The sequence below is a fragment of the Equus asinus genome, chromosome 12 (genome assembly GCF_041296235.1).
Source record: "Equus asinus isolate D_3611 breed Donkey chromosome 12, EquAss-T2T_v2, whole genome shotgun sequence".
NCBI classification, from domain to species: domain Eukaryota; kingdom Metazoa; phylum Chordata; class Mammalia; order Perissodactyla; family Equidae; genus Equus; species Equus asinus.
In genome coordinates this window covers 85,057,091-85,085,073 of record NC_091801.1, presented here as the reverse complement: position 1 = coordinate 85,085,073, position 27,983 = coordinate 85,057,091, and the positions used below count along the sequence as shown (strand labels likewise).

Below are 27,983 nucleotides of genomic sequence, written 5' to 3'. Positions count from 1 at the left end.
AAAACTGATATGACGTGGTTGACAAATTCAAGCTAGCTGACATTGAGAACATGGGACCCAGTAACTGCAGAAGCACATTCTTTTTGAGTATACATGGAAGATTTACCAAAATTGACTATATACTGAGCTACAAAGCACATTTTAACAAATATCACATAATTAAAATCATGAAGAATACATTATCTGAATACAGCTGAATTAAGCTTAAAATCAAATAACAAAAATATAACGAGAGATACCCACATATTTAGAAATTATAAAATACATTTTATAATAACCCATGGGTCAAAGGAGAAGTCACAATGAGAATTATAAAGTATGTTGAACTGAGTGTTAATGACAATGCTACATATTAAAGGAACCCATATCATGGGTTTAGTTGTGCCATCCACTCACAATTTGAGGGAACTCGATAGCCTTTAAGAGACGTAACAGCTCCGCTGTTGGTCTGGGTCCTGGAGCAGAGCCCTTGGGCCACAGTGGCCGTGTAGCCTGAGTGAGAAATAAATCTTTGTTATTTTAAATCAAGAATTTGTTCCTGAAGACCTAGCCTACCCAGACTGGTTCAGAAGCTGCTACCAGAAGTGGGGTCCTACCACAGCAACAATCGAAGTAAAGTACGTGGTATCGGCCGCAGGCCGAGGAGTGGGCGCAAAGGAACTGAGATGAGGCTGACAGGAGGCAGGCCGGTCATTGAAAGGATGGGCATTTGGCGATGTCTCCAGGGGCTGTTCTCCCGGAGAGATCAGAAGGTAGATAATGTGCTTCATGAACTTGTAGCTCTAGGAGATGAGGTAAGAAAACAGAATGTTCGCTGCACGCTTTGGTTATTATCAGCTGCTTTTGACAAGATTCTTCACAAAGGAGATGACTTTAGAATAAAACTGTCTGTTTTGCATGGAGAAATGAAAAGCAATCAAGTCCAGAAATTTGAGGACCACTTGATTGGAAGCAGCCACTCATCTCACCCCAAAGAGTGAAGGATAAAACTTAGAAGGCCTCTGAATGACAACTGCCAGTGAAAACTCATCCTCATGTCAAGGATCAAGAAAAGGGAGTGGTGTCCCCCCCACCAGTAAGACGTCAGAGTGGGTCCAAGTGGCTCTGGTCTGTCCTCTCATCTGACCGATTGGCTCAGGGAAGAGACTAGGGCGTGACACTCCCACCAACCATGGTAAGTTCAAGGTGCCCATGGTTAACGAGAGGGCGACAGAAACAAAGACAGAGAGGCGTCTCCAGAATAATGCTGGACGAGCTCTCGGCATGTGAAACTGATGAGAACTGCACAAAGAAGGAGTGGAAAGAGAGAAATGGGGCAGGAAAAACGTCCCACAGAGACACAAGGGTGGCAGAGAACAATGGGCATTGCGCATCTACAGGCTGGTGATCTCTGAGGAGTGGGGCATTTGATGATCTATTTTTCCTGTTGATTTCTTGGCCTGGCTTAAAATCTTTATGAGTGAATGGGTTCTGGGGGGCTATCTGGTAGTTGTCCATCTTTTTTGATCGTGGAACCCCCGCCGTGGAGGTCCTTCTGGCAGGCGCCCCTACAGAAGCAGATGTTCCTTCTCTCTGTCCTCTTGCTACTGGAGGGTCGTATTAGAAGAACACGGAAATTTCAAGAACCGCAGGGTCCTTGAAAGAGAGTGACGAGCTAAACATCCCTAAATTCTCAGATTGAAGCCGGAGGGACTTTTTGTGACCTCGTTAAAATAATCGCTTATGTCTTACAGATGCAAGATTACAGCAGATGAACAAACCCAAGTTCGACCCTGTGCATCAGAAAATTGCCATTTAAGCCCCACTGACATCCCTGAGCAAAAACAGGGATAACCATTGCACCTGCTTCCTAGGCTTCGTTGGTGTTTTTGAGGATTAGTTGGTTGATAAATATAAAATCTTTGAGACATACACGACATAGCAGGCGGTAAATGATGTTAACTGTCAACACAGCCGTCACTGTTATTCTAAGAAAAGCCAAGTGGAAGAGCTCTGAATGTTCTACCAGAATAGTAAATCAAAGAAAATATGGCAACAATTAAGAGATTATGTAGATTAGTAGCATGGCAGAAGAACTAAATTCTCCAGCTTTATTACTGCAGAAAATGGATGGTTTTTGGAGAGTGACTAAATGGTTGTAAGCTTAATTGGAAGATGGTTCCAATTGCAGCTGCAGTTCCAGATGTGTTTTCTTATTGATGGAACAAATCAATACAGTGGTTAGCATCTGTTACGCAGCTGTTGATGTGATCAGTACGTTCCTCCTAGCCCAGCAAACATTCACCAGGAGAGGTGTGCATCTACCTGGAAGGGACATCAACAGACCTTACTCTCTGGCCTCAGAAGAATGTCAGTTTTCTGTGTCACAATCAGTCCACAGGGCCCTCGACTGTCTGCCAGCCCTCAGATCCTCCCAATGGTGCAGAACAGTGATTAAAGTATGCTGACAGGACCTCGGGGCCAGTGAGCGGCAGATTCCCTGGCTGCCTTGGTGAGACACGGGTGGGTGTGGTAAATTATTGCGATACACGGGGTGGTTACTTCAGTGAAGTTCTAAAAATCCAGTTGTCTAGACCAGCAGTCCTCAAATTTTCTTGCTGGCATATCTCATTTAAAAATACAAAACTATGGGGGCTGGCCCCGTGGCCGAGTGGTTAAGTTCACGCGCTCCGCTGCAGGCGGCCCAGTGTTTCGTTAGTTCGAATCCTGGGCGCGGACATGGCACTGCTCATCAGACCACGCTGAGGCAGCGTCCCACATGCCACAACTAGAAGAACCCACAACGAAGAACAACGAATAATACACAACTATGTACCGGGGGGGCTTTGGGGAGAAAAAAAAGGAAAAAATAAAAATCTTTAAAAAAGAAAAATACAAAACTATGTACCTCCTTGTACATTTTAAAGTTGGCATCTGAAATTTTTCATAACAAGCTTAAATAGTTGCAAAGGATCAAATTTCTGGTATATTGATGAAATTTTAAAATAAAACTCTTACGTTACTAATGGGATACAAATGCTATAACCATCTGATACCATCATCACCCTTTGTAAACATACACAAAACGTTCTTCTTTCATCATTAGAAATGACACATTGTGGTTTTCTCCTTGAAATTTTATATCTACCCCACTTTCTTCAAAGATTTCTATCCTAATATATTTTCTGCTTTTTGTGGAGAATCCTATAATATTTCTCTGCAAAAAAAGTATAGCTCAAATTATTTTTTTAATTTATTTTTTTAAAATTTCCCTGTGACTACAAAGCTCTACGTTTTAAAAACTTCTGGAGTGAGCTGCCATCACTGTTAGAGCCAGCATACAGTTGTTCAAAATGACACATACACTGTATTACAGAATTTGGATGTATAATCATTGAACAGAAAACATAAAATTTGTGTGAGAAAGGCGTACTGCTGTGAAATACAGGAGATTTGTGCCAGACTCATCTAACAGCCCCCGGCCAGCCCTGGTGGTCTTGTGGTTAAGATCCGGCGCTTTCAGTGCCAAGGACCAGGTTTGCTTCCGGGTCAGGGACGCACACCACCTGTTTGTCAGTTGTCACGCTGTGGTGGCTGCGTGTTGCTGCGACGCTGAAAGCTGTGCCACCAGGATTTCAAATACCAGCAGGGTCACTGTGGTGGACAGGATTCAGTGGAGCTTCCAGACTAGACAGACTAGGAAGAAGGACCTGGCCACCCACTGCCGAGAAAACTGGCCATAGAAACCCTGGGAACAGCTGTGAATCATTATCTGACACAGTGCCCGAAGGTGAGAGGATGGAGCAAAAAGACGCCACTCGCCCAAGGCCTCACGGTCCCACAGCATTTATGTCCCCAGCTCCTCCTCCCATATCAGGACCTGAAAAATACAACACTGAGGAGCACACCTCACTTCTCTGGGGGCTGACGAAGGAGACAGATGACATAACCCGAAAATGGGGCAGTGTAAATCCCTGGGGGGTTGCACCCCTCGGGACCTGGAGAGCAGCAGCTCTCTCGCGAGGCGGTGGCGAGCTGGGGCGGGCGTCACTGGATTCTCTGCCTCACCTTCCTCTTCCTTCACTCACGTTTGGGAATGACACCTCTCAACCAAGCCTTCTTCGGCTCCATCTTCCAGGGAAACGGAGCTATAACTATTGGTGCCCGAAGTGGTCCTAGAAAGGATCCATGAGCGCCTGGCTTTCTGAAAGCTATGATGGCCCCATCGCAGGTAAGTGGGGGCCGGCTGCCATGGCCAGTCTCAGCCCCAACCCCACCTCTCTACCCTGCTTCTGAGGTGAGACCCATACTGCAGCCACACCTTCTCCTTTGCCGACTGGCTCCCTGTTAGTTCTGCTCCTTCCTGTCTGCTGACTGTTCCTGTCGGTGCTGCCCCAGAATGGCCATTCGCCCCCGCAGGAGAAGCTGGGCCCAGCTGCAGTTGGCTCCAATCTCCACTTCTCTCTCTGCCCCAAGATCAGGCCCCACTCTGTCCTCTTGGAGGCTGGAGAAAGAGCTCGGCAAAGTCCCCACTCTTTGGGGCCCTCCGCTGAGCTCCTGAGGCTGAACGGCGGCCCAGGTAATGACCTCCCTTCAGAAACAGGCCCCTGCTCCACATGCCCCCTCCCACAAGCTTCTGAGTGCTGACCACCCCGTGGCTCCTCTGTTCCCACCCTGGGGGAGATGGCTGTTTCCAAAATTATCCCTGTGCTGCCTCCGTGTGCCCCTCTTGCTTCTGTAGACTTCCAACCGTTGTTCGACCAACTCCTCATATTAAAGTGTGTCTTTTAAGTTTAATAAGTTTTCTGTTTTTCTCACTGCACTCTGACAGGTACAGTACTTGGTACCAGAATGGTGCCGGGAAAGACACCCCAAAAGATACAATCATGCAGACGACTTGGTTGTGCTCTTGTCCTTGAACGTGGTACCAAGCTCCTCACCAATGGGAAAGGCGGTGCTAGCCAGCCAGGCCCGAAGCAGTATCACAACAAGCCAAATTAGGCCCTGTGGTTAAAAGAGAAGCCCGGACCCCTGCAGGAGAGACCCTGCAACCCGTCACCATGTGTACAGTAAATCTGCCTCTGAGCCCCACAAAGGACCCCTGTCCATTTACTGAGATGACTATGCCCTGAAGGAAGGGCAATGGCCAGGAACTAAGCACTGGTTCTGAATTAATTCCTGGGGCCCCAAAACACCACTATGGTCCACTAGTCAATGGAGGCTCATTGGGCCGGCCCGGTGACACAGCGGTTAAGTGCGCACGTTCCGCTTCAGTGGCCCGGGGTTTGCTGGTTCAGATGCCATGTGCAGATATGGCACTTCTTGGCAAGCCATGCTATGGTAGGTGTCCCACATATAAAATAGAGGAAGATGGGCACGGATGTTAGCTCAGGGCCAGTCTTCCTCAGCAAAAAGAGGAGGATTGGCAGCAGTTAGCTCAGCGCTGATCTTCCTAAAAAAAAAAAAAAAATGGAGGCTTATCATGGACAGGAGATTCTGGAATCTTGGCCCGAGTTCCTATCATACTGGTAGTTCTGCAGACTCACTCTATAGTTATTTCTCCAGTTCCCGAATGTGTAAAATAGATATTGTAAGATGCCCTCTGGAGAGGCTTACGTGGCAAGACTGACAGCCAGCAAGAAACTGAGGCCCTTACCCAACAGCCCAGAAGGAAGCAAACCCTTCCCCAGTCAAGCCCCAGGAGGAGGCTGCAGCCCTGGCTGATGTCCTGACACCAGCCTGTGAGAGACACTGCAGAGCACCCAGCTGAGCTGTGTATGGACTCCTGACCCACAGAAACGCTGACATCACCAGACACTCTGACTCCACTCACAGTCATGCCGTTCCACTGCCAGAGCCCAGCCTCAGTCTCTCTGGCTCTGCCTCCCACATCAGGACCTAAAAAATACCACACCAAAGGGCACACCTGGCTTCTCTGGAGGCTGACGAAGGAGATAGTTTTAGGGCAGCGGAAATACTCTGTATGATACCATAATGATGGGTTCATGTCATTATACATTTGCCCCAACCCATAGAATGTACAACACCAAGAGTGAACCCTAAGGCAAACCCTGGGCTTTGGGTAACTATGATGGGTCCATGTGGGTTCATTCATTGTGTCAATGCACCACTCTGCCCGGGGACGTCGATAACGCGGGAGGCTGTGCATGTGTGCGTCAGGGCATATGGGAAAATCTCTGTACCTTCCCCTCAGTTTTGCTGTGAGCCTAAAACTGCTCTAAAATATAAAGCCTTAAACAAAAAGACTTCAGGAAAGCAGGAGTGGTAATCCCCACGACCTCTCCATTACATCCACCTGTCTGGCCTTTGCGGAAAACAAATTAATAGTGGTGGAAGGTGACAAGACTATAGAAATCTTAAACAGTGGCATAACCAATCAGAGCTGCCGTGCTGGAAGGGGTGTCTGCACCGGAGCAGATCAGCACAGCCTCTGGCACTTTGCTATGTAACTACTGACTTGGCAAATGCTTTCTTCTCGATACCCACCGTGGGGGGGATCAGAAGCAGCTCACCCTCACATGGCAAAGACAGCATTACACCTTCCTGTCTTATCTCAGGACAATGGCTCCTCTCTGGCTTTCTGTCATAATGTTGGGCACAGGGACTGTGGTTGGCAGAAAATGACCCCGAAAGATGTCCATGTCCTGTTCCCTGGAACCTGTGAATATGTTGTTACCTGGCAAAAGGGAAGTAAGACCGAGATGGAAGGGGCCGGCCCTGTGGCCGAGTGGTTAAGTTTGTGCACTCTGCTTTGGCAGCCCAGGGTTTCCCAGATTCAGATCCTGGGTGCAGACATGGCACCACTCATTAGGCCATGTTGAGGTGGCGTCCCACATGCCACAACTACAAGGACCCACAACTAAAATATACAACTATGTATGGGGGGATTTGGGGAGAAAAAAGAGGGGGAAAAAAAAAGACTGAGATGGAAGTAGAGTTGCTAATGAGCTGACCTTGAAATAGGGAGATCATCCTGGGTGATCTGGGTAGGTCCAATGTAATCACAAGGGTCCTTCAGAGCGGAAGAGGGAGGCAGGAGACTCAGAGAGAGCTGTGAATTTGGAAGCAGGTCAGAGAGATGCTGACTTTGAAGATGGAGGAAGGGGCCATGAGCCAAGGAATGTGGGTGGCCTCTAGAAGCTGGAAAAGGCCAAGGAAACAGATGCTCCTCTAGAGCTTCCAGAAGGATCGCAGGCTTGCTGAGTCCTTGACGTAAGTCACTGAGGCCTGTGTCCTCCTGCTAACCTATGTTACTGCGAGAGAATAAATTTGCATTGTTTTAAGACAGTAAATGTGTGTTAATTGTTCCAGCAGCTACAGGAAACTAATACAGGAATCTAGACCATCTTGACATCTCCCTGATCCTGGGAGTTCCAGAGGGTGGGAGAGAAAGCATCCTGATGAAGTTTTAGGGTTCACAGATCTGGGATATGCTAGGACATCCTAAGGCAAGAGATAAATTGTTGAGCCTTGTGCCTCCTTCCATCAGCAAACAGGCCCAGTGCTCGGCCGGTCTCAGGACTGGACAGCAGCACATCCGGTCCTTGGGACTACCACTCCACCCCGCTTCCTGAGAGGCCCTGAAGGCTAATGGCTCCAGCAGGGCCCAGACGTTCTGGCTGAGGCGCGCACCGTCATGCTGCCGGGACCCCATGATCAGCAGGTCTCGGGTGCTGAAGATCCTTGCAGGCAGGAAGGATGCTGTGTGGAGCCTCTGCGCAGAGCCGCAGCAGACCCTGGGTTACAGAGCAAGGCCGTACCTTCTGTGGCAGAACACTCTTCTTGGTTTGGAGAAGAGCTCCTGGCGTGTGATCGGGCTCTGTGGAGACGGGGAGTCCAACTCGGGCACCAGAGAACATGCAGCCTGAGCTACTCACCAGGGGCGGGGGCCTCACCCGGGACTCAGGGCCTCGGCGGACAGAGCAGCAATCCACCAGCCCATAGAAATGGGACACACAGAGGCACGAGTACATTCCCTGGCCCAACCATGTCACATTCTCCTCTATTATCGTCTTGATGCCAGTTCTCAACCCACACCCATGGGTTCCTGGGAGGGGAGCCGATGGAGGAGGGAAGGACTCGGCCTTGCAGTACAGACAGCCATGTCCACATGGTGGCACTGACTCAAACTGACCACTGCCACATGACAGCTCTTCTCTCCGGAGGTCCTGAAGGACAGCAGTGGAGGGAGATCCCCCAGGGGCACCTGGTAATTCACTTCCTAGGGATGGGAAGAACGGCCTGCAGTGTGCCGATAAACTGACTCCAGGATATTGGAGAAAGGCTTGGCTGGTGCATCAGGAGCCTGAAATGAACAAGACTGGAACAATGGTGACAGGCAGGCTGGGAAAGGACACGCGAGGACCTGCGGTGGGGGCAGGCTCAGGACCATCAAGCACATGGGGCCAGCTCTGCGTCTCACAGAGACATCCAGAGAGTCCACTGCAGAGGAGGCATTGGACACCCAGGTGGACATCACAACTGCCCTATGGACGTTGGCCAGCCTCTCTCCTCAGCCACTCAGTGCTTATGCACAGGCCTGTGAACAGAGTGGCTGTGGTACACGTCCTCAACCTCCGGGTCCCCAGCCCCGAGCAGAGCAGTCCTATTTGACACCTTCCATTGTGAAGCGGACACCGTTTATTCTGGCTGAAATCGAGGTTCCTGCCGGGTTGGCTGCTCATGCCTGCTCATTGGCCCGTGCCGCCATCTGCACAGAACTGCGGACCCCGTGTGCACAGGCCTGGCCTCTGGGCTGGGGACCCACCTCATACAGAAAGAGGTGATGCAGCAGGGCCCAGCTCGTCTTAGTCCACGTCCCACAGAGCAGCTGGCCTTAGAGAAGACGGGACTGGCCTGCTGAAGCCTCCGGACTCCTACCTGGTAAGGTCAGGTGCTGCTCTGGAGAATTCCGTGGGAGCCCACTTCACACAACGGGGGAAGGAGGGGGCAGACACCCCCCTGCTCCCTGACAATGAGAGCGCCTCCAGTGACAGGGACATCCTAGCCAGGCTTTTTCTGGGTCTGACATTGCCTGTGTCCTCTGCTTTCTCTCATTTCTGCCGCTTTCCAAGGCAGATCTCCAGCTACTGGATATCCTTCCAATACTTTCCATCTGCTTAAATTGCATAAAATTTGTTTTTATTGTGCATAATCCAAAACCCTGATAATACATTGGGCATATAGGACTTGTATAAAATCGATAGTCAAGACTTTACAAACCTTCTGTGACCCACCCCTGTCCTCAGGACAAGGTTGGGCTCCTTATCCTGGCCCTTGGGGGGCGCAGGTACAAAGGTGGTAGTGGGAGTATCTCCTGGGGGTAAGGCCAGCACCACCACGCAGGATAAAGTGCATGCGAGACTCGAGACTGCTGCTCCGTGGAGAATAGACTAGAAGCAAAATGGGAGGTGAGAGGTGGGTACAGTCAGGAGGCAAAAAGTCGTGGGACCAGGGCAGAAGGGAGGGGAGAGAGAGAAGCAGAGAGCTGAATGTGGGGGTGGGACTTGGGCTCAGGGTGAGCGGGAGCAGTCGCATCGTCGGCAGGGCACTGGAGGAGAAGGGGATGAGGGGTTCCCACTTCTATGCGCTCTTGAATTTGAGGACCCCCAGAAGAGGGCTGGGTTGCAGCTGAATATGGGTTTGGGGTGCAGGAGAAAGGTTTGGGTAAAGATACAATTCTGGAGACCAGTGCCGAGACCACAATGGAGGCTGCGCACCCTGAGAGGGCAAGGAAGGAGCCCAAGAGCCACGGGGGGACACTGAGGCGATGACACGCCCTCCTGTCCCTGGGACGCCCGCGGGGTAACCCCGCCTGCCCGTCCCGAGGTTGGTTCCTGCCACAGGAGGGCGACAGCATGCAGAGCGGAGACACGGTGGACCCGGCGGGAGGAGGGCGGCCCCCAACTACCGCGGCGAGCTAGAGGCCTGAGGGAGAGGGACTCCGGAGAGGCCGTGGCCCTGGAGGCGGGCACGGTGCCGCCCCGTCCACTGGGAAAATGCAGGGCGGGGGCGCTGCGAGCAGGGAGGGCCGGCTCGCTCCGCCCGCTCCCAGGAGGACACGCTGCTCCGTGCGTGCTGCAGGCCCGCTCCGCGAGCACACGCGCGCATCCACGCACACGCACGTGCTCTCGTGCATGCACACGCGCATCCACGCCCTTCGCCTGCTGGCCGGTCCTCCTCTGCGGCAGGCGGCTCTCTCCTGCCTTCCCTGGGGCAGGGGGCACTCAGCACGGTTGGGGCGTGGACCCCCCCCATCAGCCTCAGGAGGCGTTCACAGGCCACCAGAGGGGCTTCTGCGTCCCGGCTGTTCGGGAGCGCCCCCGCGGGGAAGCTGTAACGAGCAGGCGGCCGGCCGGTCCTCTACAGCGGACGCAGCCACCCCACGGGGCGCCGCAGTGGGCGCCGGTGAGCGGTCGCGGCAGGACCGCCCTGCGCCGGCTCCGGAGCGCCGCGCTGGGGAGCCCAGGCGCCTGAAGCTCTGTTCGCAGCGCAGCCTGCCCGCCGGACCCCAGCCCTAACACTGCCCTCACCCGGCGCCCCTTCCTCGCCACGGCCGGTCTCCCTCTCTGTGTGTCCACCCGCGATGCCCAGGTGGTGACCGGCTGTCTACCTCCCTCTGTGGCCTGTGGGGCAAGAGCTGAGCGGGAGGAGGTGCGCTGGCAGGGCTGGGCCAGGCAAACCAGTCGGGCCAGTGTGGCAGAGCTGGCTGGGACGGGGCCCTGGGCGTGGGTGTGAGTCAGCGGCCCCAGGCTGGGGAAACGCTGGGGAGGAGCCCCCTCCCCCTGGAGCCTCCCTCCCAACAGGAAGCCCAGGGGACGCCGGCACTCAGGCTCGGCGGCATCCCCTCCCAGGGATCCCTGAGAGCCCAAAGGCTGGCCCGGTCGGGGCTCCTCACACCTCCATTTCTGTGGGCAGGGCAGCCGGCCCCCCAACCAGGACAGGCTGACCACTTCCTTGCCCAGTCTCTCCCACCAGCCCCAAGCGCAGCCTGGCCCCAGCAGGAGGCCACGCGGCTGGGACGAGTGGGTCCACCCTCTCCACAGAGCACCACGCAAGCTCCGGCCCCTGCGCGGCTCCTCTGAGCACACCGGCTGGGGGGCTGGGGTCTCCCATGTTAGTTGGGTTGGGACCGTCTGTGACCAGTGAGTCTTGTCAGGATGGTCCGTGCGGCTGGGGATGCAGCTCCTGGCCCTGTGGGCTGGAGTTCGAGTTCCCCGAGCCCAGGGTGGGACGGGGGTGCCGGGGTTGGAAGGGGGTGGGGGCACCAGTGCCCGCCCAGGGCAGGACCAGACTCGTGCTACTCGCAGCCGGCAGTCTGGCTGCCGGAGCACCTCCTCCGGCTTCTCTCAGTCTCCCTCCCAGTCTGGCCAGCGAGGCCTGTGGCCGTAAAGTCCCGCGCCCTGTGTCAGCACGTTAGTCAGCCCTCGCGCCTGGGTGAGCCACCGCGCCGCCGAGTCCCTATAAACTTCCTGGCGTGGCCCGGCCCGCCGAGGGGGGCCCGTGAGGTCCAAAAGCAGAGCCGAGGCCCGGAGCGGCAGCGCCACGGGCACCAGCCAAGGGGCAGGGCAGGCACGAGGGGGCCGCAGGAGCAGAGGGCCCACTGTGGCCTCCCAGGGATGCCCTCTGAGCCCGCCTGACCGAGGCCAGCCAGCTGATGAGCCAGGGCCCCTGGGGAGCAGACACCTGGTGAAAGAGGCGCCGGATCAGGGCCATGTCTGGGAAGCGAAGTCGAGCTCGAAAACCCCGAGCCAGGAGGGCAGGCAGGGCACAGCAGGCCACGGGGCGGCAGGGCCCTGAGGCTGAGCCCCCGCCCCCCGCCGCAGGGGGCCTTCAGGATGAGGTGGGGGTGGCCCCTTCGGAGCACGTGACCAGCAGCAAGCCAGCTCCCCAGGGACACCCCAAGGTGACAAGGCCAGAGCAGCCACAGGCGGCCAAGAGGCCAGTGCAGGCTGCCGCTCTGGGGTCCGAGATGGTGCTAGTCCCCGCTTCGGACATGGAAGGCTGCGGTGCAGGGGACCTCATGCCGGGCCTGGGCCCAGAGCTGCTGAGGCTCCATGAAGTCCAGCTGTGCCTGGCCCAGGAGCAGCTGCTGCTGGAGGACCGGCGGCGGCAGGTCCAGCTGCAGATGCAGCTGTGGCAGGAGGAGCAGCTGTGGCAGGAGCAGCTGTGGCAAGAGGAGCAGCTGTGGCTGCAGCAGCTGCAGGAGGAGCAGGCCGGGGTGCGCGTGGAGGGGCTGGAGCTGGCCATGGCCCTGGAGCAACTCCGGAGCGAGGGTCTTGAGGTGCTGCAGACCCAAGGCCAGGTAAGCCCGGGGCGACATGGACGGGGGCAGTCTCTGGACAATCTGTGGGGCTGTGGTGGCTATGTGAGCAACCTACTGGTACCTGCAGAGGACCAGGAGCCTGGCGGACTGCGCGCTGTGGCCAGGCTGGCTGCAGGACATCTGTGGGACCATTTTCACATTTGCAAAGTGAGGCTGGTGCCCACCATACAGGGCACTGCAAAGACCATGCGACAGCCGGCCGTCTCAGGCTGGCCCAATGCTTGGCAGGTAGAGGGTGCCCAAGGAGGGAGCTTGTTCAGGGAAACTGAGGCAGAGGTTTTCCTGTAGAGGACCCAGGCATCCTGGCCAGGTGGGCCAGGGCAGGCCGCTGCAGGAGCTGTCCAGGCAGTGTTTGGGGTGTACGGGATGAGGGCTGGGGCGAAGACCGAGGCGGACAGTCAGCAGGTACAGAACTGAAGAACAGTCCCCCCCACACACAGAGCCCGCCAGCTTCCTGGCCGGCGTCCCGGTCCACCTGCCCCGCCCCCTGTTTACTGCAGTGTGTGTTCCCAGGGCTTGAGACTGCGGAAGCAGCACGCGGCACCTGAGCCCATCATCCTCATTCCAGGAGAGCTGTCGCCTCAGACGCGGCTGGGGCTATTTTGGGGAACTCAGGTCTGACCCCGGCTTGGCATGGAAGAGCAGGCACCACCATCTCTCCAGATCCTCTGATCTGGGAGCCCTTGGAGGTCTGGAGGCTGGGGCAGGCCCACTGCAAGCAGAGGGGCCATATGTGGGAACAGGGTGAACTGCCCTCTTAGCAAGCAGCCCCAGTGCAGGCCTGGGAGCTGGAGGGACCCAGAGCCACGGCCTGGAAGGTGTTGGCAGCTTAGCAGAGAACTTGGATGAGCGCCATGACAGAGAAGAAGTGGGACTCAGAGAAGAGGAGTGACAACAGGTGGAGGAGGGCGTGGGAGGAGGTGCCCTTCCTGACCCACAGCAGGACTCGGCCGAGGGCAAGCTGTCACCATTCAGCCTGGAAGTGACTATGGAGAGGGTGGCCTGAGGGAGGAGCAGTGGCAGGGAGAAGCTTGGGATGGCCCAGGTGGAACAGAGGGTCAGAATGGACCACATACTTAACCTGAGAATCCCCAACGTGGCTTTAAGCCCTGCTCTGTCTCAGAACCGGTACTCAGTTCACTCAGGTTCTTCCTGTCTCCATGTGTCCTAAAGTTGTGCTCCTCTGAACACTGCCCCCAGCCCTGACCCCAGGCCGGAGGCACAAGACTCAGGGTCAGGGTCTGGAATGGACGTCTGGTCTCTGAATCCTCAGTCTACACACCCATCCCCAACCCAGAGATGCCCTGAAGGCCGCCGGCAAAGGGAAGGGTCTTCTCAGAGGGAGTGTCCCTGAGTGGCTGTGAAAAGGGTCTCACAGGTCAGTGTTGGAGTGGGGCACCATGGAGGTCGGGGGCACATTCACTCACCAGCAGCAGCTCTCGGCTTGGCTCCAGGGAGGGACATCTGCCACTTTCCTGTTGCAGCTTTGGGCCTCCACTTCTTACTGCTCATTCTCCTGGGGGGAGGGGAGGAAAGGTCAGGGGAGGGTGCACTCAGAGTGGCAGAGGCAGCGGGGGACAGCACTGCACACTGCCTTGGGCCTGCGTGGACAGAGGGTCGGCAGGTGCCGAACTGGGGAACTCAGGATCACGAGCACCCCACACACACAGCTCCCCTCCACATTCCTAGCCCCCTGCACGCCCCTGGTTATTGGCATGTGTGCCCAGAATGCTCAGCAAGAACATCTGGCCACAGCTTGTCCCCTCCGCCCCTCCATCCTCTGGTCCCAGGCCTTGACCACAACCCCCAAGGTCGGGTGTCAGGTACCCACCTCCCTGCTCTAAACCATGGGCGGCCAGCTGGACAAGCTTTGTCCTCGGGCACAAACCTGAGCCCAGCCTGCTATGCTGCAGCCTCTGTGCCTCACACGGCCCCCAGCCCACCCGAGGCATCAACCCCTCCGTGCCCCCAACCCTCTCTTGTCCTGGCCTTGGAAGTAACACCCCTCTCTCTGGTCCAGGTGGCTGATCCCAAAGTTCATTTCCCCTGGGAGGCCCCCCCTGCCTAGGCTGGGTCAGGGTCCCCACCCCCCCCCCACCCCACTGCACAGGTAATGCATGGCAGCACCCTTACCCAGGCACTGGTCTGACCCCACACCCATGTTCCCATGTGGGCACCGGTGGGGTATTGCTGAGTGTTTGGGGAAGGAACTAATGAAACTGGAAGTGACCCTGAAAATCGAGAAAATAGGATCACATGGCAAGAAGGACAAGGAGGGTGACTGGAGACGGGCAGAAGGAGGGTGACTGGAGACGGGCAGAAAGAGGGTTCAGGCATTGCGACCGGGAAGGGAGTACTGAGGGGAGCGGCAGGGGTGGGGGACATAGCTTGGACAGACAGTTGAGCACAGGGCAGGGCCTAAGTGGGGAGAGGGGCCCTGAGGGAGGGCCTGATGGGGAACTGGGGTTCTGAGCAGTGATCTGAGGTGTTTGGGGGGACACTGAGGCCATGGAGGCATCTGGGGCAGCGAAGGGTTTCTGTGGGGGGAGGGGTCGACGTGTGTGTGCAGGGAGCACATCAGTGTGGGTGGCTCAGTGTGCATGCTGGGTCCCCTCTCATGTGAGAGTTGGTACTTTCGGGGTCCTCAGTGTGTAGAGGACTCTGTGTTCGTGTAGGGTCCCATGTGTGTGCGGGAGCCTGTGGGGGAGGGTCCCTGTGCTTGCAGTCAGTATGGGGGGGGGGGTTCAGTGAATGTGGAGTCCTCTGCTTGTGTGTGGGGTCAGTGCTCAAGGGATCCCTGTGTGCATGCGGGCTCTCCTGTATGTGTGATGCTGGTGTGTGCCTGGGTGATCAGCATGTGTGGGACCTGGTGTGCATGTAGGGTCCCATGTGTGTGGGGCTTCCATGTGTGTGGGGGTCCCTGTGTGCCTATGGAGTCCCATCTATGTGGGCGGAGGGTTGGTGTGTGCAGGGTCCTCTATATGTGTGGGCACTGTTGTGTGTGGGGTCAGTGTGTCTGGCATCCCTTGTGTGTGCGGGTCCCCATGTGCCTGTGGAGTCCCCTGTCCATGCAGGGTGGGTGTGTGCAGAGTACCCTGTATGTGCAGGTACCCTACACATGTGGGAGTGGGTGTGTCTATGGGGTCCAATGTGGTGGGATTCAGGCGATGGGGGTTGTTCTGGGAGGGGACTGGTGTGTGTGTGGGGTCCACAGGTGTGGGCAGGTCCCCTGTGTGCGTGGCTCCCCTATGCTTGTGGGCATCGGTGTGTATGTGGTCGCTGGGGGGATCTGTGTCCGCGGGGTCCGTGTGCCCGTGGGGTCCCAGGTGCTCATGTGTGCGAGCGGGGTCCTCTGTGCGGGGGTCGGGTGGGGGTGTCCGGGGGTCGTGGGGGTCCCCTGTGCTGGCGGAGGCCCCGCCCGGGCCTCGTCGCCGCCCCGGCAGCCTCACCTGCCTCACCTGCCCCCCATCTCACCGGCGAGGCCAGAAGCCCCGCCCCTCGCGTCGGGCAGGCCCGTTTCCTAGCGACGGAGCCGGAACTTCCGACTCACCTCGACTTCCGGGGCGAGGGTCAGGGGTCAGGCTCGGGGCCCTCGAGCCCTCGGTGGACCGCCGGGCGCCGGGGGTCGCGGGGCCGTTGGGGCCGGGGCCCGCGGGGTCCCGGGGGCGGCGGGCCGGGGTCGGGGCGCGCGGCCGGCGGCGGCGGGGCGCGGGCGCGGCGGAATGCGGGCGCGGCGGGGTGGGGCCGCCCCGCCCCCAGGTGCTGCCCGGGCAGGCCGGCGCGGGCGCGGGCGCGGGCGCGGCGGGCGGGGCGGGGGCGGGCGCGTGAATCAGGCCGCGGCGGGCGGGCCGCGGCGGGGAGTGGCCGCCGGACCGACCGGACCGCGAGGCCGCTGGGCGGCGGTCGGCTCCTGCTGCCCTTGTCCCGAGATCCCGCGCACCTGGCCAGGTAGGGCCCCCTCCCGCGGCTCGGGCGGGGCGGGGCGCGCCGGAGGGGAGGCCGCGCGGGGCCGGCGCCCCCCGGCGCGGCTTCCCCTGGGCGGCCCTCCCGCCGCACCTGGGCCGGGGCCGCGGGACCCGGGGCGGGGCGGGGGGGTGCGAGCGCGGCCGCGTGCGCGGGGCCGTGTCTGGCCGGACCGCGGGGGCCGGTGTGGACGCGAGCGCCCTCGCACGACGCCGGTCCGGGAGGAGCTGGGTGGGAAGGGGTCCGGGGCGAGCCTGCCCGAGTCGTTCGGACTCGCTCCCGCCCTCGCGGCCTACTTGGAGACTGAAGAAGGTGCTGGGCCCGGCCGGGACCCTTCCCTGGGGGCTCCCCGCCCAGGCCGCCGTGGGTGGGGTGGCCGGCGCTCGCTCTGGTTCTCTGCGGGGAAGCGGAAGGCCCGTTCCCTCGCGCCCAAGGCGCCTGGACTGGGGTGGGTGGATGGGTACCCCGGCCCAGGCGGCCGCTAACTTTCTGGGGTTCACTAACCCCTTAGGCCCTGCGATGCGCCCCCGAAAACTACAACTCACCGACTTCCAGTCCGTGAGCCCCTTGCGCCCAAGTCGCCGACACCTCCCCGCTGCCTAACGGCTCCAGTCCTTGCTGCGGGGAGCCCCCTCTGCCCTCGTCGCACTTGTCAGGGTCACGTCGCCCTGTGCAGTAGCCCCAGATCCTTCCTTAGGATCCTCTTTCCAGTCACTTAGAAACCTCACCTTCTGCCTAGTGGGAAGGATCCGTGGGCTGCAAGTCCCTGGTTAGGGAGCCCACCAGAGCCCTGAGGGCCCTGGAGGCTTTGTCTGTCCTGTCGGAGGTCAGAGGTCAGCGGCAGAGGAGCCGATTCCTGCTGAGTCATTGGCCCGGGTGGGATAAGCGCCCCTCCCTCCCTTAGGGCAGGCGGTTGGTAGGTAAATGTGGGGAGGCCCGCTGTCCGGCTTCCCCATTGTGGGCTGGGGAGTGGCCCCTGCCTGGTCCACAGTTCAGGGGTGTGCAGACCGCGAGAGGAAACAGGCAAAGGATAGGGTCATTGAGCTCATGGGTATTGCTTTGTGAGGCCAAGCAGGGCCACCTCGGTGGTCACTCAGGACTGGTGTCCTTCCTCACCAATCCTGTCTGATGAGAAGGTCTCTTGCCCACTATGGGATCACCCCATCCCCCACCGTGTGCCACCTGGACAGTTAGTGTTGATTCCCTCCCCAGTGAAGTCGGTGGGGACTGTCCCTTCTAGAGTGTCTGCCCTGACTTGGGAGGTACCCCCATCAAATGCAGTCAGCAGGGTAGTGCCTCCACGCCCTGCGTGGTCAGACACTGACCCTGTACAGCCAGATACCACAGTGCCCCATCAGATACAGTGTGAGAGACACTTGCCATTGGGGTCAGATATGGTGTGAGACACCCCACACTGTGGTCAGATACGGTGTGAGACACCCCACTCTGAGGTCAGCTACGGTGTGAGACACCCTCCCCTGTGGTCAGATATGGTGTGAGACACCTCACACTGTGGTCAGATACCATGTGAGACCCCAGTACAGATAAGCCCGCACCTCATACCCTCATGTGGTCAGTTTCAATCTGGTGCATGTACCGTGAGGACAATATGGCTACTCTGTGTGTAACTGGAGGCAGTCAAAAGACAGTGCCCCCACAAGAGAAGGTCAGAAGAGTTTTTCTTCAGACAATTAGACCAGGTAGTACCTCTGCCTCATGTTTCCTGAATGGCACACATGGGTTCCCCACCCCCTCGCTCCACATCACATTCGCTTAGCCTGTCACCCCCCCAATCCGGCCCTCCCCCCAGGAAGGCAGAAAGGAAAGGTTCCCCAGGTCATCATACACGACAGAGTCCTGACCCCCACCACGTCCTCAGGCAATGCCTCCAGCTGCGCCTGGGGGGGGTGCACTCTGGGTGGTCTGGCAGAACCACTTTCCCCAGCCAGGACCAACATCCAGGAACCTGCACACTGGGCAGGCCCAGAGTCCCGCCCCGTCCCCACCCCAAGGAGCAGCAGGGGTGGGGTGAGCAGTACCTGGGGCTCTCCTTCCAGGGGAGGAGGGCAGGGATCCAGGTGGTTCAGGGATCGGGTGTAGCTGGGCCCTGGGAGCCAGATAGAGGCCCCCACCTGGCTAGCGACGGCTTTCCCGGGGCCAGGCCCCCACGCAGGCCCTTGGGAGGGAGGTGGGCTGGAGTGGAGCCAGTGGGGCGTGGGTGACGGTGTGAAGCTGGGCGAGTGGTGAGGGTGGAGAGGTACATTTGGAACCCAGGACGAGCCCGAGGGCCACCGCAAAGGGCCCTGACTTCATCCAAATGCAGCGAGGAACAGGGCGGTGACCAGAGACTTGGGAAGATCACCGCTGCCTCACGGGGCTGCGCTTGACGGGGCCGGGACTCCGAGCTCTGGGGAGGAGGGAGGCTACCGCCGGCTCTACAGGGTGTGAACTACAGCAGCTGGGAGGGCCGTGCCAGGGGTTGCCGCCCAGGGAGGGAGTCTTTTGTTTTTTTTGTGTGAGGAAGACTGGCCCTGAGCTAACATCTGTTGCCAATCTTCCTCTTTTTTATTTGAGGAAGATCGTTGCTGAGCTAACATCTGTGACCATCTTCCTCTATTTCTTATATGTGGGATGCTGCTGCAGTGTGGCTTGACAAGCAGTGTGTAGGTCTGTGCCCAGGATCCGAACCTGTGGACTCTTGGCCGCTGAAGCAGAGTGCGTGAACTCAACCGCTATGCCACCGGGCCAGGCCCAGGAAGTTTTATCTAATATGGGAAAGTGGCCAGAGAGGTGGAGGGGTGGACAGGGACAAAGGGCAGGGGTCAGGGTTCAGATGGCTACAAGGTCAGTGAATGGTTATGGGGCTCAGAGTGTGAGACCCTGTGGGCTGGGTGCTGGTGTGGCCAGGGGCTGTGGGGGGGGGGGGTGCCCTAATGCTGCAGTGCCGAGCTCCAGGTAAGCTCACCTGGGCAGGTGCGTATCAGCAACCTTGACAGCTGCATTTTACAGTGGAGGAAACAAGCCAGGGAGGCATGGCAAGCTGGTCCCCCAGCACCAGAGGAGACACAGGCAGTGGACCACCCAGCCTGACCAGGATGCACAGTGCCAGGGGCCCACAAAAATGCGTTCATGTTATAAAATCAGAAGAAAAGTGAATATAATAATAAAGATTCCAGTCTGCATTATATTTTCTTTATGCCAGAAGTCATAAAACATCATTACTGATATGTTTTTATGGAGGAAGGGGCCCACAAAGCAGCTGTACCTGGGCCACAGAGGCCATAAAGTGACCTGAGTGGGGGTTGTGTGGAGCCAGAACCCACCGTCCCCAGAAGCGGGGGCACAAGGCCCTCACTGGGTCCTGGTGAGAGCAGGGGCCCCGCCAGCACAGCCAGGGCACCCAGAGACAAGGCTGGAGTACCTGTGCTGGGCATGCTGCTGCTTTCCTCCTGCTGGGGGCATCCTAGCATCTGGGGTGCTCTGGAAGGCTTCCAGGCACGTGCTGAACTCCACAGCCCACCCAGGTCACTGACAACCCCTTCTACAGTGTGTGTGCACACATGAGCCCATGCCCCTGCCCCAGTAATGTGTCTCCCTGCCCTTCTCCCAGGCCCCTGGCCCCAACATGGCCCGCCGCTCCCAGAGCTCCTCGCAGGGGGACAACCCACTGGCACCCGGGTACCTGCCACCTCACTACAAGGAGTACTACCGCCTGGCGGTTGATGCACTAGCTGAGGGCGGTCCTGAGGCCTACAACCGCTTCCTGGCATCCGAGGGGGCACCTGCCTTCCTGTGCCCTGAGGAGCTGGAGCACGTGAGCCGCCACCTGCGGCCCCCACAGCATGTTGCCATCGAGCCCCCCGAAGGCAGCCCTCCCAATGTGGACATGGATGGCTCCTCGGGCACCTACTGGCCCGTGAACTCAGACCAGGCAGTGCCCGAGCTCGACCTGGGCTGGCCCTTGACTTTCGGCTTCCAGGGCACTGAGGTCACCACGCTGGTGCAGCCACCGCCACCTGACAGCCCCAGCATCAAGGATGAGGCTCGGAGGATGATCCGCTCTGCCCAGCAGGTGCACTGTCAGGGACTCGGCAGGCAGTGGGGAAGGCAGCCTGAGTTGGACTTTGAAGCATGAGCAGGGGTGTGAGGGTGGAGGAGAAATATGAGCATGCCCAGCTTAGGGGGCGAGGGTGAGGCCAGGGCTAGCCGGCCAGCTGCTCTGGCCTTCGGGCTGCTGTTCGAGCTCGGACAGACTTCTTCCAGGGTCACCAAGAGTTTGGTTATTGCAGGCACAGGTTTGCTTACCGGTGGTCATGGCCAGTGCCCAGAAACTCGGGCTCTGGGATGGTTGGGCCCCTCCTGGCCTGGATTATTGTTAAGAGAGAATTCTCTCTAATCCTGCCCTTGACCCAGCCGAGGGCCTCTTACCCTCCACCAGGCAGTTGGCAAACATCAAAGGGAGCTTGTTAAACCATGGAGATTGAGGCTGCAGGTCCAGACACTGAAGACCCTGCCTCTGCCCTCTGTCCCTGGAGCAGCAAGCCCCTCCCAGGGGCAGAACTGGAGCCTGGGGCCCAGCCCTGATCCCTGCCCTGATATCGGTAGGGCAGGGGCTTCACTTGCTTGGTCCTCTAGCCCCCAGCTGAAGGACAGTACTCCCCCAACAGGATGTAGGCTCTGTGCTGCCTTGGGCTCCGTCGTGGGCCCCTCCCACCCACACCGTGGGGCCAGCAGCCCCACACCCCCGGTGACAGACCCCTTCCTCCTGACCCCCATTCCCTGACAGGGCCCCAATCTCCCCTGAGGCAGACCTGTGGCTATTTTGCAGTGTTTGTGGGTGATCCAGAGGCCCTCCCAAGACCGTGGAGGTTTGGCTAGGGAATGGTGGGGACAGTGGAGGGGTCTGCCTCCGTCTCTGACACGACCCCCGCAGGTGGTGGCCGTGGTGATGGACATGTTCACCGATGTGGACCTGCTCAGTGAGGTGCTGGAGGCTGCCGCGCGCCGCGTCCCGGTCTACATCCTTCTGGATGAGATGAACGCGCAGCACTTCCTAGACATGGCCGAGAAGTGCCGCGTCAACCTGCACCACGTGGATGTGAGTGCTTGGGAGGGGGCGTGTAGGGAAGGGGAGACCACCGCTGGGCAGAGACCTAACGTTTTTCTCCCTCCAGTTCCTGCGCGTGCGCACTGTGGCAGGCCCCACCTACTACTGCCGCACCGGGAAGTCTTTCCAGGGCCACGTGAAGGAGAAGTTCCTCCTAGTGGACTGTGCCGTGGTGATGAGTGGGAGCTACAGGTGCGCCCAGCCCCGGTGTCCCGCAACCCCAGCGCCTCCCCACCCCAGGGCCTCCTCTCGAGAAGCCCTCCTCCTGTAGCCTCTGAGTCCTTGCAGACTTGACTTGACACTGCCAAGCACAGGCCCGGCTCTGCGCCCCGCGCTGCTGCTCAGCCCTGCCCCCTCCCTCTGACTCTGGCCCTGCTCCCCCTGCAGCTTCATGTGGTCCTTCGAGAAGATCCACCGCAGCCTGGCGCACGTGTTCCAGGGCGAGCTGGTCTCCAGCTTCGATGAGGAGTTCCGCATCCTCTTCGCACAGTCGGAGCCGCTGGTGCCCTCGGCCGGGGCGCTGGCCCGAATGGACGCCTACGCCCTGGCTCCATACGCTGGGGGCGGGCCCCTCATGGGCGGCCAGGTGGCTGGGATGCCGACCCCTTTCTCCTTCCCCAAACGAGCGCACCTCCTGTTTCCACCGCCTCGGGAAGAGGGCCTGGGCTTCCCCTCCTTCCTCGACCCCGACCGCCACTTCCTGTCGGCCTTCCGCCGGGAGGAGCTGCCGCGGATGCCCGGGGGCGCCCTGGAGCCTCACGCGGGGCTGCGGCCCCTGTCGCGGCGGCTGGACGCCGAGGCCGGGCCAGGCGGGGAGCTCGCGGGCCCGCGGGGCTTCTTCCAGGCGCGGCACCTGGAGATGGACGCCTTCAAGCGGCACAGCTACGCGGCCGCCGACGGCATGGGTGCGGTGGAGAACTTCGCGGCCGCGCGGCAGGTGTCACGACAGACGTTCCTCAGCCACGGTGACGACTTCCGCTTCCAGACCAGCCACTTCCATCGCGACCAGCTCTACCAGCAACATTACCAGTGGGATCCGCAGCTCGCGCCCGCGCGCCCGCAGGGCCTGTTCGAGAAGCTGCGCGCCGGCCGCCCCGGCTTCGCGGACCCCGACGACTTCGCGCTGGGCGCCGGGCCGCGCTTCCCCGAGCTCGGCGCGGACGGACACCAGCGGCTGGACTACATGCCGTCCAGCGCTTCGCGCGAGGTGCGCCACGGCTCGGACTCCGCCTTCGGGCCCGGCCCCCGCGGCCTGGACCCCGGCGGGGCCCCACGCCCTAACCTGGGCCAGCGCTTCCCGTGCCAGGCGGCGGCGAGGCTGGGCCCAGAGACCGCGCCCGAGGCGGAGCCGGAGCGCAGGGGCGGGCCCGAGGGGCGGGCTGGGCTGCGGCACTGGCGCCTCGCCTCCTACCTGAGCGGCTCCCACGGCGAGGACGCGGGCGACGAGGGCCTGCCGGCGCCCATGGATGCCGAGGCCTACGAAGACGACGTGCTGGGGGCCGGGGGCCGGGGGGCCGGCGGGGACTTGCTCCCTTCGGCCTTCCGCTTGCCCGCGTCCTTCCCGGCCAAGGGCCCGGTGCCCGGCTCCGGCAGCGGTGGCGGCGACGGCCCAGAGCGCGAGGGTCAGGAGGAGGCAGGCCTGTCCAAGCAGGACGCTTTCCGCTCGCGCCTGACCCCGCTGATCCAGCGCAGCTCGCGGCTGCGCTCCTCTCTCATCTTCAGCGCGACGCAGGCCGAGGGCACGGGCGGGGCCGCGGCAGCCACCACCGAGAAGATGCAGATGCTGCACAAGGAGCAGGCTGTCAGCGAGATGCTGGGCCCCGGCGGCGAGGCCGTGCGCTCCTCCGCCTCCGCCAAGGTGGCCGAGCTCCTGGAGAAATACAAGAGCCCGTCACGTGATCCTGGCGGCGCTGGAGCCGCAGTCACCGTCGCCAGCCATAGTAAGGCTGTTGTGTCCCAGGCGTGGCGAGAAGAGGTGGCAGCACCAGGCGGCGCGGGAGGCGAGCGCCGCAGCCTGGAGAGCTGCCTGCTTGATCTGCGCGACTCCTTCGCACAGCGGCTGCACCAGGAGGCTGAGCGGCAGCCGGGAGCTGCCACGCTCACAGCCACCCAGCTGCTCGACACGCTGGGCCGGAGTGGCGCCGACCGGCTGCCCTCCCGCATCCTCTCTGCCCAGGGCCGCTCCACTTCTCCGCAAGGGCGCGAAAGCCCCCCGCCGGAGGGGCCCCGGGTGCACCAGGTGCCCCACTCTGAGCCAAAAGGGAGCCCCACTTCAGCCTACCCCGAGCGGAAGGGGAGTCCCACGCCTGGGTTTCCTGCTCGCAGAGGCAGCCCAACCGCAGGATTGACTGAGCAGAAGGGGAGCCCCACCTCGGCCTACCCCGAGCGCAGGGGCAGCCCGGTGCCTCCTGTACCGGAGCGCAGGAGCAGCCCGGTGCCGCCAGAGCGCAGGGGCAGCCTTACCCTTACGTTCTCCGGGGAGTCTCCGAAGGCCGGGGCCGCGGAGGAGGCGACCAGCGGCCCCATGGAGGTCCTGCGAAAGGGCTCCCTGCGCCTCCGGCAGCTGCTGAGCCCCAAGGGTGAGCGCCGCGCCGAGGGTGAGGGCAGCTTCTCAGCACCGCAGGAGAACGGGCAGCCTGAGAGCCCCCGGCGGCCCTCGCTGGGCCGGGGTGACAGCACGGAGGCTGCCACAGGAGAGGAGCGGGGCCCGCGAGCCCGCTTGGCCTCGGCCACAGCCAATGCCTTGTACAGCAGCAACCTGCGGGACGACACGAAAGCCATTCTGGAGCAGATCAGCGCGCACGGCCAGAAGCACCGTGGAGTCCCCGCCCCCGGCCAAGCCCCCGCCCTCAGCGGCCCTGAGCCAGGCCGCCCACCAGCTGCCGGGGACCTGGCCCCTGACATGTCCGACAAGGACAAATGTTCAGCCATCTTTCGCTCGGACAGCCTGGGGACACAGGGCCGGCTGAGCCGCACACTGCCAGCCAGCGCAGAGGAGCGCGACCGGCTGCTTCGCCGCATGGAGAGCATGCGCAAGGAGAAGCGCGTCTACAGCCGCTTCGAGGTCTTTTGCAAAAAGGAGGAGGCCGGCGGCCTCGGGACAGGGGAGGGCCCGGGAGAGGAGGACACCAGGGACAGCAAGGTGGGCAAGTTTATGCCCAAGATCCTGGGTACGTTCAAAAGCAAGAAGTGAGTCTCCTCGCCCACCAGCCCAGGTCGGGGTGCCTGCGTCACTGCCACCCCTCTCGCAGAGCACCTGGTCCTCATGCCACAGCAGTTAGGGACCCGGCTGCGCACAGCCAGAGCTCGGCTCTACCTGGGCTCACCCAGCGGATGCCCTGCGGATCCTCCTGCGGATGCTCCTCAGCCACTCTGCCCTGGGGGCTCCAGCCACTCAGCCTCCCTGTCTGTGCCTTACTCCCCTGACTCCATCTCTTCTCAACACCTCCATCTCTGGGCCGGCTGCCTCTCTCTTCTTACCCCTCTGCCTCCACCATCTCTTTGGGCTTCAGGTCCCCTTTGGGCCTTCATTCACCTCAGGGCCCATCTCCTTGTGCCTGAGCCCCCCATCTTTTGGGGGCCCTATCTTTGTGCCTCAGTCCCCCACCTTTCGGAGGCCCATCTCCTTGTGCTTGAGTCCCCCAACTTTCAGGAGGACCCCATCTCCTTGCGCCTCAGTCCCACATTCTCTCGGGGCCTCGTGTCTCAGGGCTTCTGCATCTCAGGGTTCCCCTTGGCCTCCTGGCTGTGCTGTTCCTTCGCCCTGCTGCCTCTTTGCTGTCTCTTGGCAGCCCTGGCCTCTCTGGGTCTCCCACCTCCTCAGGGCCCATGCTCTCCACCTTTGTCTCAGGTCGCTGGAGGCTCACTTCCTACCCTGCTTGGGCTCCTCCTCGCTGACTCCCTCCTGCCTGCTGGCACCTTTCTCGGTGGCCATCCTTTTGCTGTGGGGAGGCAGGGCTGTTTGCAAGCAGCTTGTGAGGGAGGGGTGGAGCCACACCCAAAGGATGCCCCTCTTGGGAAGCACAATAGGGTGGGCCATTGGTGGGGAGGGAGAGGGTTCAGAGAAGACCTGTGAGGGGCTGCCCTTCCAGGAGAACTGAAGCAGGCCTGGCCGCTCCTCCAGCAAGGCTGCAGCCAGCACCTGGCGGGGAGTGAGAGCCCCAGGGTTTGTAGCACAATAAAACCGGGTCTGGATGGTTGATGTTTGGCCCCAGGCTTACGAAGGGTCCCCACACGCCAGACACACACATATTCACCCCAACAGACATGTTCACAGCCACTGTCCCCAGCCACGCCCCAGAAGGGGCTGATGTGGAGCGCTTGTACTTGAACAGATGAGGACCCAGGACACGGTGCCATGGCGCCTGAGCCCTAGCCCACTGCTCAGGGGCCCTGGCACCCCACAAGGTGGGAGTGGTCCTGCTCTGCAGGTGCCCAGCAGACCCAACTCCACTGTGTTCGGGGTCCTTCCCTTTGTCACCAACCCGCAAAATCTGCCCAAGGTCCTCGCTTACCCTTTTTGTATGTTTTTCACCTCGAGAGTAACTTTGATTTGAAATGACATATTTTGTCACCAAATGCTTAGAAAGTCCCCCAATGTAGGTGCTATCATTGTGAAATTAGTGTTTCTGTTCTTTCTTTTTAAATAGTTTTTGGGTTTTTTTAAGTATAAGAAACTCTAGTCGCTCGGACTGGGAAAGGGTTTAAGAAACAAGGTCACTGAGCGAGGGCAGCAGTTCTGACTCCAAGCAGCTTTGAGAAGGGAGGGTGGCGGGGCTGGGGGACAGCTCACGGTCTGGTTACCAAAGCCACTGCCCAAGTAGGGGTGACAGCAGGGGCTTTTGTTCAGGTGGAAAACCTCATTGGGCAGCTGGATGAGCCGGAGCGTTTCTTGGCCTCGATGCGGTTCCTGACAAGTTCGTTTCCTCGCCACCTGATGCATCACCACCGTTCTGAGCAGACCCTTGCAGGCCTGTTGCTAAGGGAGAGCCCTTGCAGGAAGTGGAGGGTGCTCCTCATGGGGAGGCCAGGGGCTGGGGTCCTCAGAGCCTCCTGTCTGCATCCTCCACATCGTGCTGAGTAAGACACCTCCTCAAATGTGATTCTGCACACTTTGGTGTTAACAATAAAACACGATGCACAAAATATCCCAACACGTTCCCAAATATATATAATCCCCCAGTTATATATTGTAAACTTTAGCCTGACAATCATCTCAGATTTCTCTCTGGACACCACCACCCTCCCCACCTGTGCTGCCAACACCTATATCTGTATTTTCTAGCCCAACACAAACTCCTGCCACCTCTCAGCCTCTTCCCATGGCAGGCCTTGCTTCACACCCATATTTAGCTGGCTGCCCCCTGCCTCACCGGCCGCCCAGCTGTCTGTGTAGGCACAGCCCACAGGCACTGTCCTGGGGGCCCCTGATCACCAAGTGCAGCAGACACTTCCTAGCCCCATCTTGGGGCTCCTGTCCACCTGAGTCCTTCCCTGCCCTGGGGGCCAAGGGGCCACTCCCCAGTTGTCCAGGCCTCCCAGCCCTCCCCTCCCAGTGCCCTGCTTCTGTGCACAGGGCCGGGCTTCCTTGTGCACCACCTGCTCCTTTCTGGGCAATGGCAGTCATCCCCACAGCCTCATCTCCCCCTTGTCCATCACCTTGGGGCTCTGCCTCAGGCTGTTGAAACTCAAGAAAGCTGCCTGTTCAGCAGCTGGCTCATCTCCAAGCCCAAACTGTGGCCCTCATCCTTGGCCCCCCCTTTCCTTGGCCTCCTCCCAACCCCTGTCCTCTCTGCCATCGGCCTTCTGAATCTCTCTTGCAGCTGGCTGGTCTGGGCCCACCTCTGCCCAGCTCTGTTTGCCCACACCTCCCCCTCCCCCCACCATTCCCTCAGCTCCCAGCAGCCAGGCCCTCAACACAGCACAGGCCTCTCCCCTTAGGCTGCGAGCTCTCGCAGCTGGGAAGTGGCTGGCCTGTGCTCTGGTCCCTGTCCAGCGTCAGGTGCTGTGCGGGGCACTCAGGGAACCCTGAGACACAGCTTGCTGCCTGCTAGGCCCTTTGGATCTCCTCAGCCCCCAACACCTCTGGACTGGACTCACACCAGGCCCTTTTCCTCGTGGTGACCAGAGAAGGTAGCCTTGAGCCCTACAAGACATCCCCAGGGTGTCCCCCATCCTCCCCCCAGGCCAAACCAGGAACAAGTCACTGTGTTGGTGGGGCACTGGCTGGTGTCACCGACAATGACTACAGTCAGGGTCTGTACCCTGGGGCACTGCCCTTTCATCTCTTCCCCTTTCCCTCTCTGGTTCAGGGTGACAAATGTGGTCATGTGGTGGCTTGCACCCAGGCAATGGGTGCACAGGTGTCTGCTCTGCCAGGACTACCCTGGGGACAGCATGACCCCTGTAACAGGCCCAGGCTGGCTTCTGATGTGCTTGGCACCAGACAGGCCCCAGGGCATTTGTGGACAAAGGACAGGAAGCTGGCCCCAAAGCGCCCCTCTAGAGGGAAAACACTGGGCACTGGGCAGAGAGGAGCTACAGGGTGACAGCAGAAGGTGATGACGCAGCTTCTCATAGGCTCTGTCC

At 59.8% G+C, this 27,983-nt stretch overlaps 2 protein-coding genes across 7 annotated transcripts; one reads left to right on the top strand and one right to left on the bottom strand.

The window, feature by feature from the left end:
- Positions 1-499: 499 nt before the first annotated feature.
- LOC123290275 (uncharacterized) lies at positions 500-11,715 on the bottom strand. Its single transcript, XM_070480909.1, has 3 exons — positions 11,641-11,715; positions 6,954-11,345; positions 500-5,431 (listed from the first exon to the last, which is right to left on the bottom strand). Exons 1-2 carry the CDS (start codon positions 11,713-11,715, stop codon positions 10,263-10,265), a joined length of 1,158 nt encoding a protein of 385 aa, XP_070337010.1. The 3' UTR covers positions 500-5,431; positions 6,954-10,262.
- FAM83H (family with sequence similarity 83 member H) lies at positions 11,344-27,928 on the top strand. 6 transcript variants are annotated; one of them, XM_070481821.1, is made up of 6 exons: positions 16,152-16,273; positions 18,932-19,003; positions 19,899-20,360; positions 21,222-21,386; positions 21,463-21,587; positions 21,783-27,928. In XM_070481821.1, the coding sequence occupies exons 3-6, from the start codon at positions 19,914-19,916 to the stop codon at positions 24,586-24,588; spliced, it is 3,543 nt and encodes a 1,180-aa protein (XP_070337922.1). In that variant the 5' UTR covers positions 16,152-16,273; positions 18,932-19,003; positions 19,899-19,913; the 3' UTR covers positions 24,589-27,928. The 6 variants fall into 6 exon arrangements, with proteins under 6 accessions (XP_014713578.2, XP_070337923.1, XP_044636924.2 ...); XM_070481820.1 differs by having other exon boundaries at positions 16,153-16,273; positions 19,298-20,360; XM_014858092.3 differs by lacking the exons at positions 16,152-16,273; positions 18,932-19,003 and adding an exon at positions 11,344-12,304.
- Positions 27,929-27,983: the final 55 nt, after the last annotated feature.

Coding starts and splice junctions, on each gene's coding strand:
- LOC123290275 (XM_070480909.1), bottom strand. CDS start 11,715: ATGGCCCTGATCCGGCGCCTCTTTCACCAGGTGTCTGCTCCCCAGGGG. Junction 11,346..11,640: donor TCATCAGCTGGCTGGCCTCG/GTCAGGCGGGCT, acceptor GGAGACTGAGAG/AAGCCGGAGGAGGTGCTCCG.
- FAM83H (XM_014858092.3), top strand. CDS start 11,714: ATGTCTGGGAAGCGAAGTCGAGCTCGAAAACCCCGAGCCAGGAGGGCA. Junction 20,361..21,221: donor TGATCCGCTCTGCCCAGCAG/GTGCACTGTCAG, acceptor CGACCCCCGCAG/GTGGTGGCCGTGGTGATGGA. Junction 21,387..21,462: donor TCAACCTGCACCACGTGGAT/GTGAGTGCTTGG, acceptor TTCTCCCTCCAG/TTCCTGCGCGTGCGCACTGT.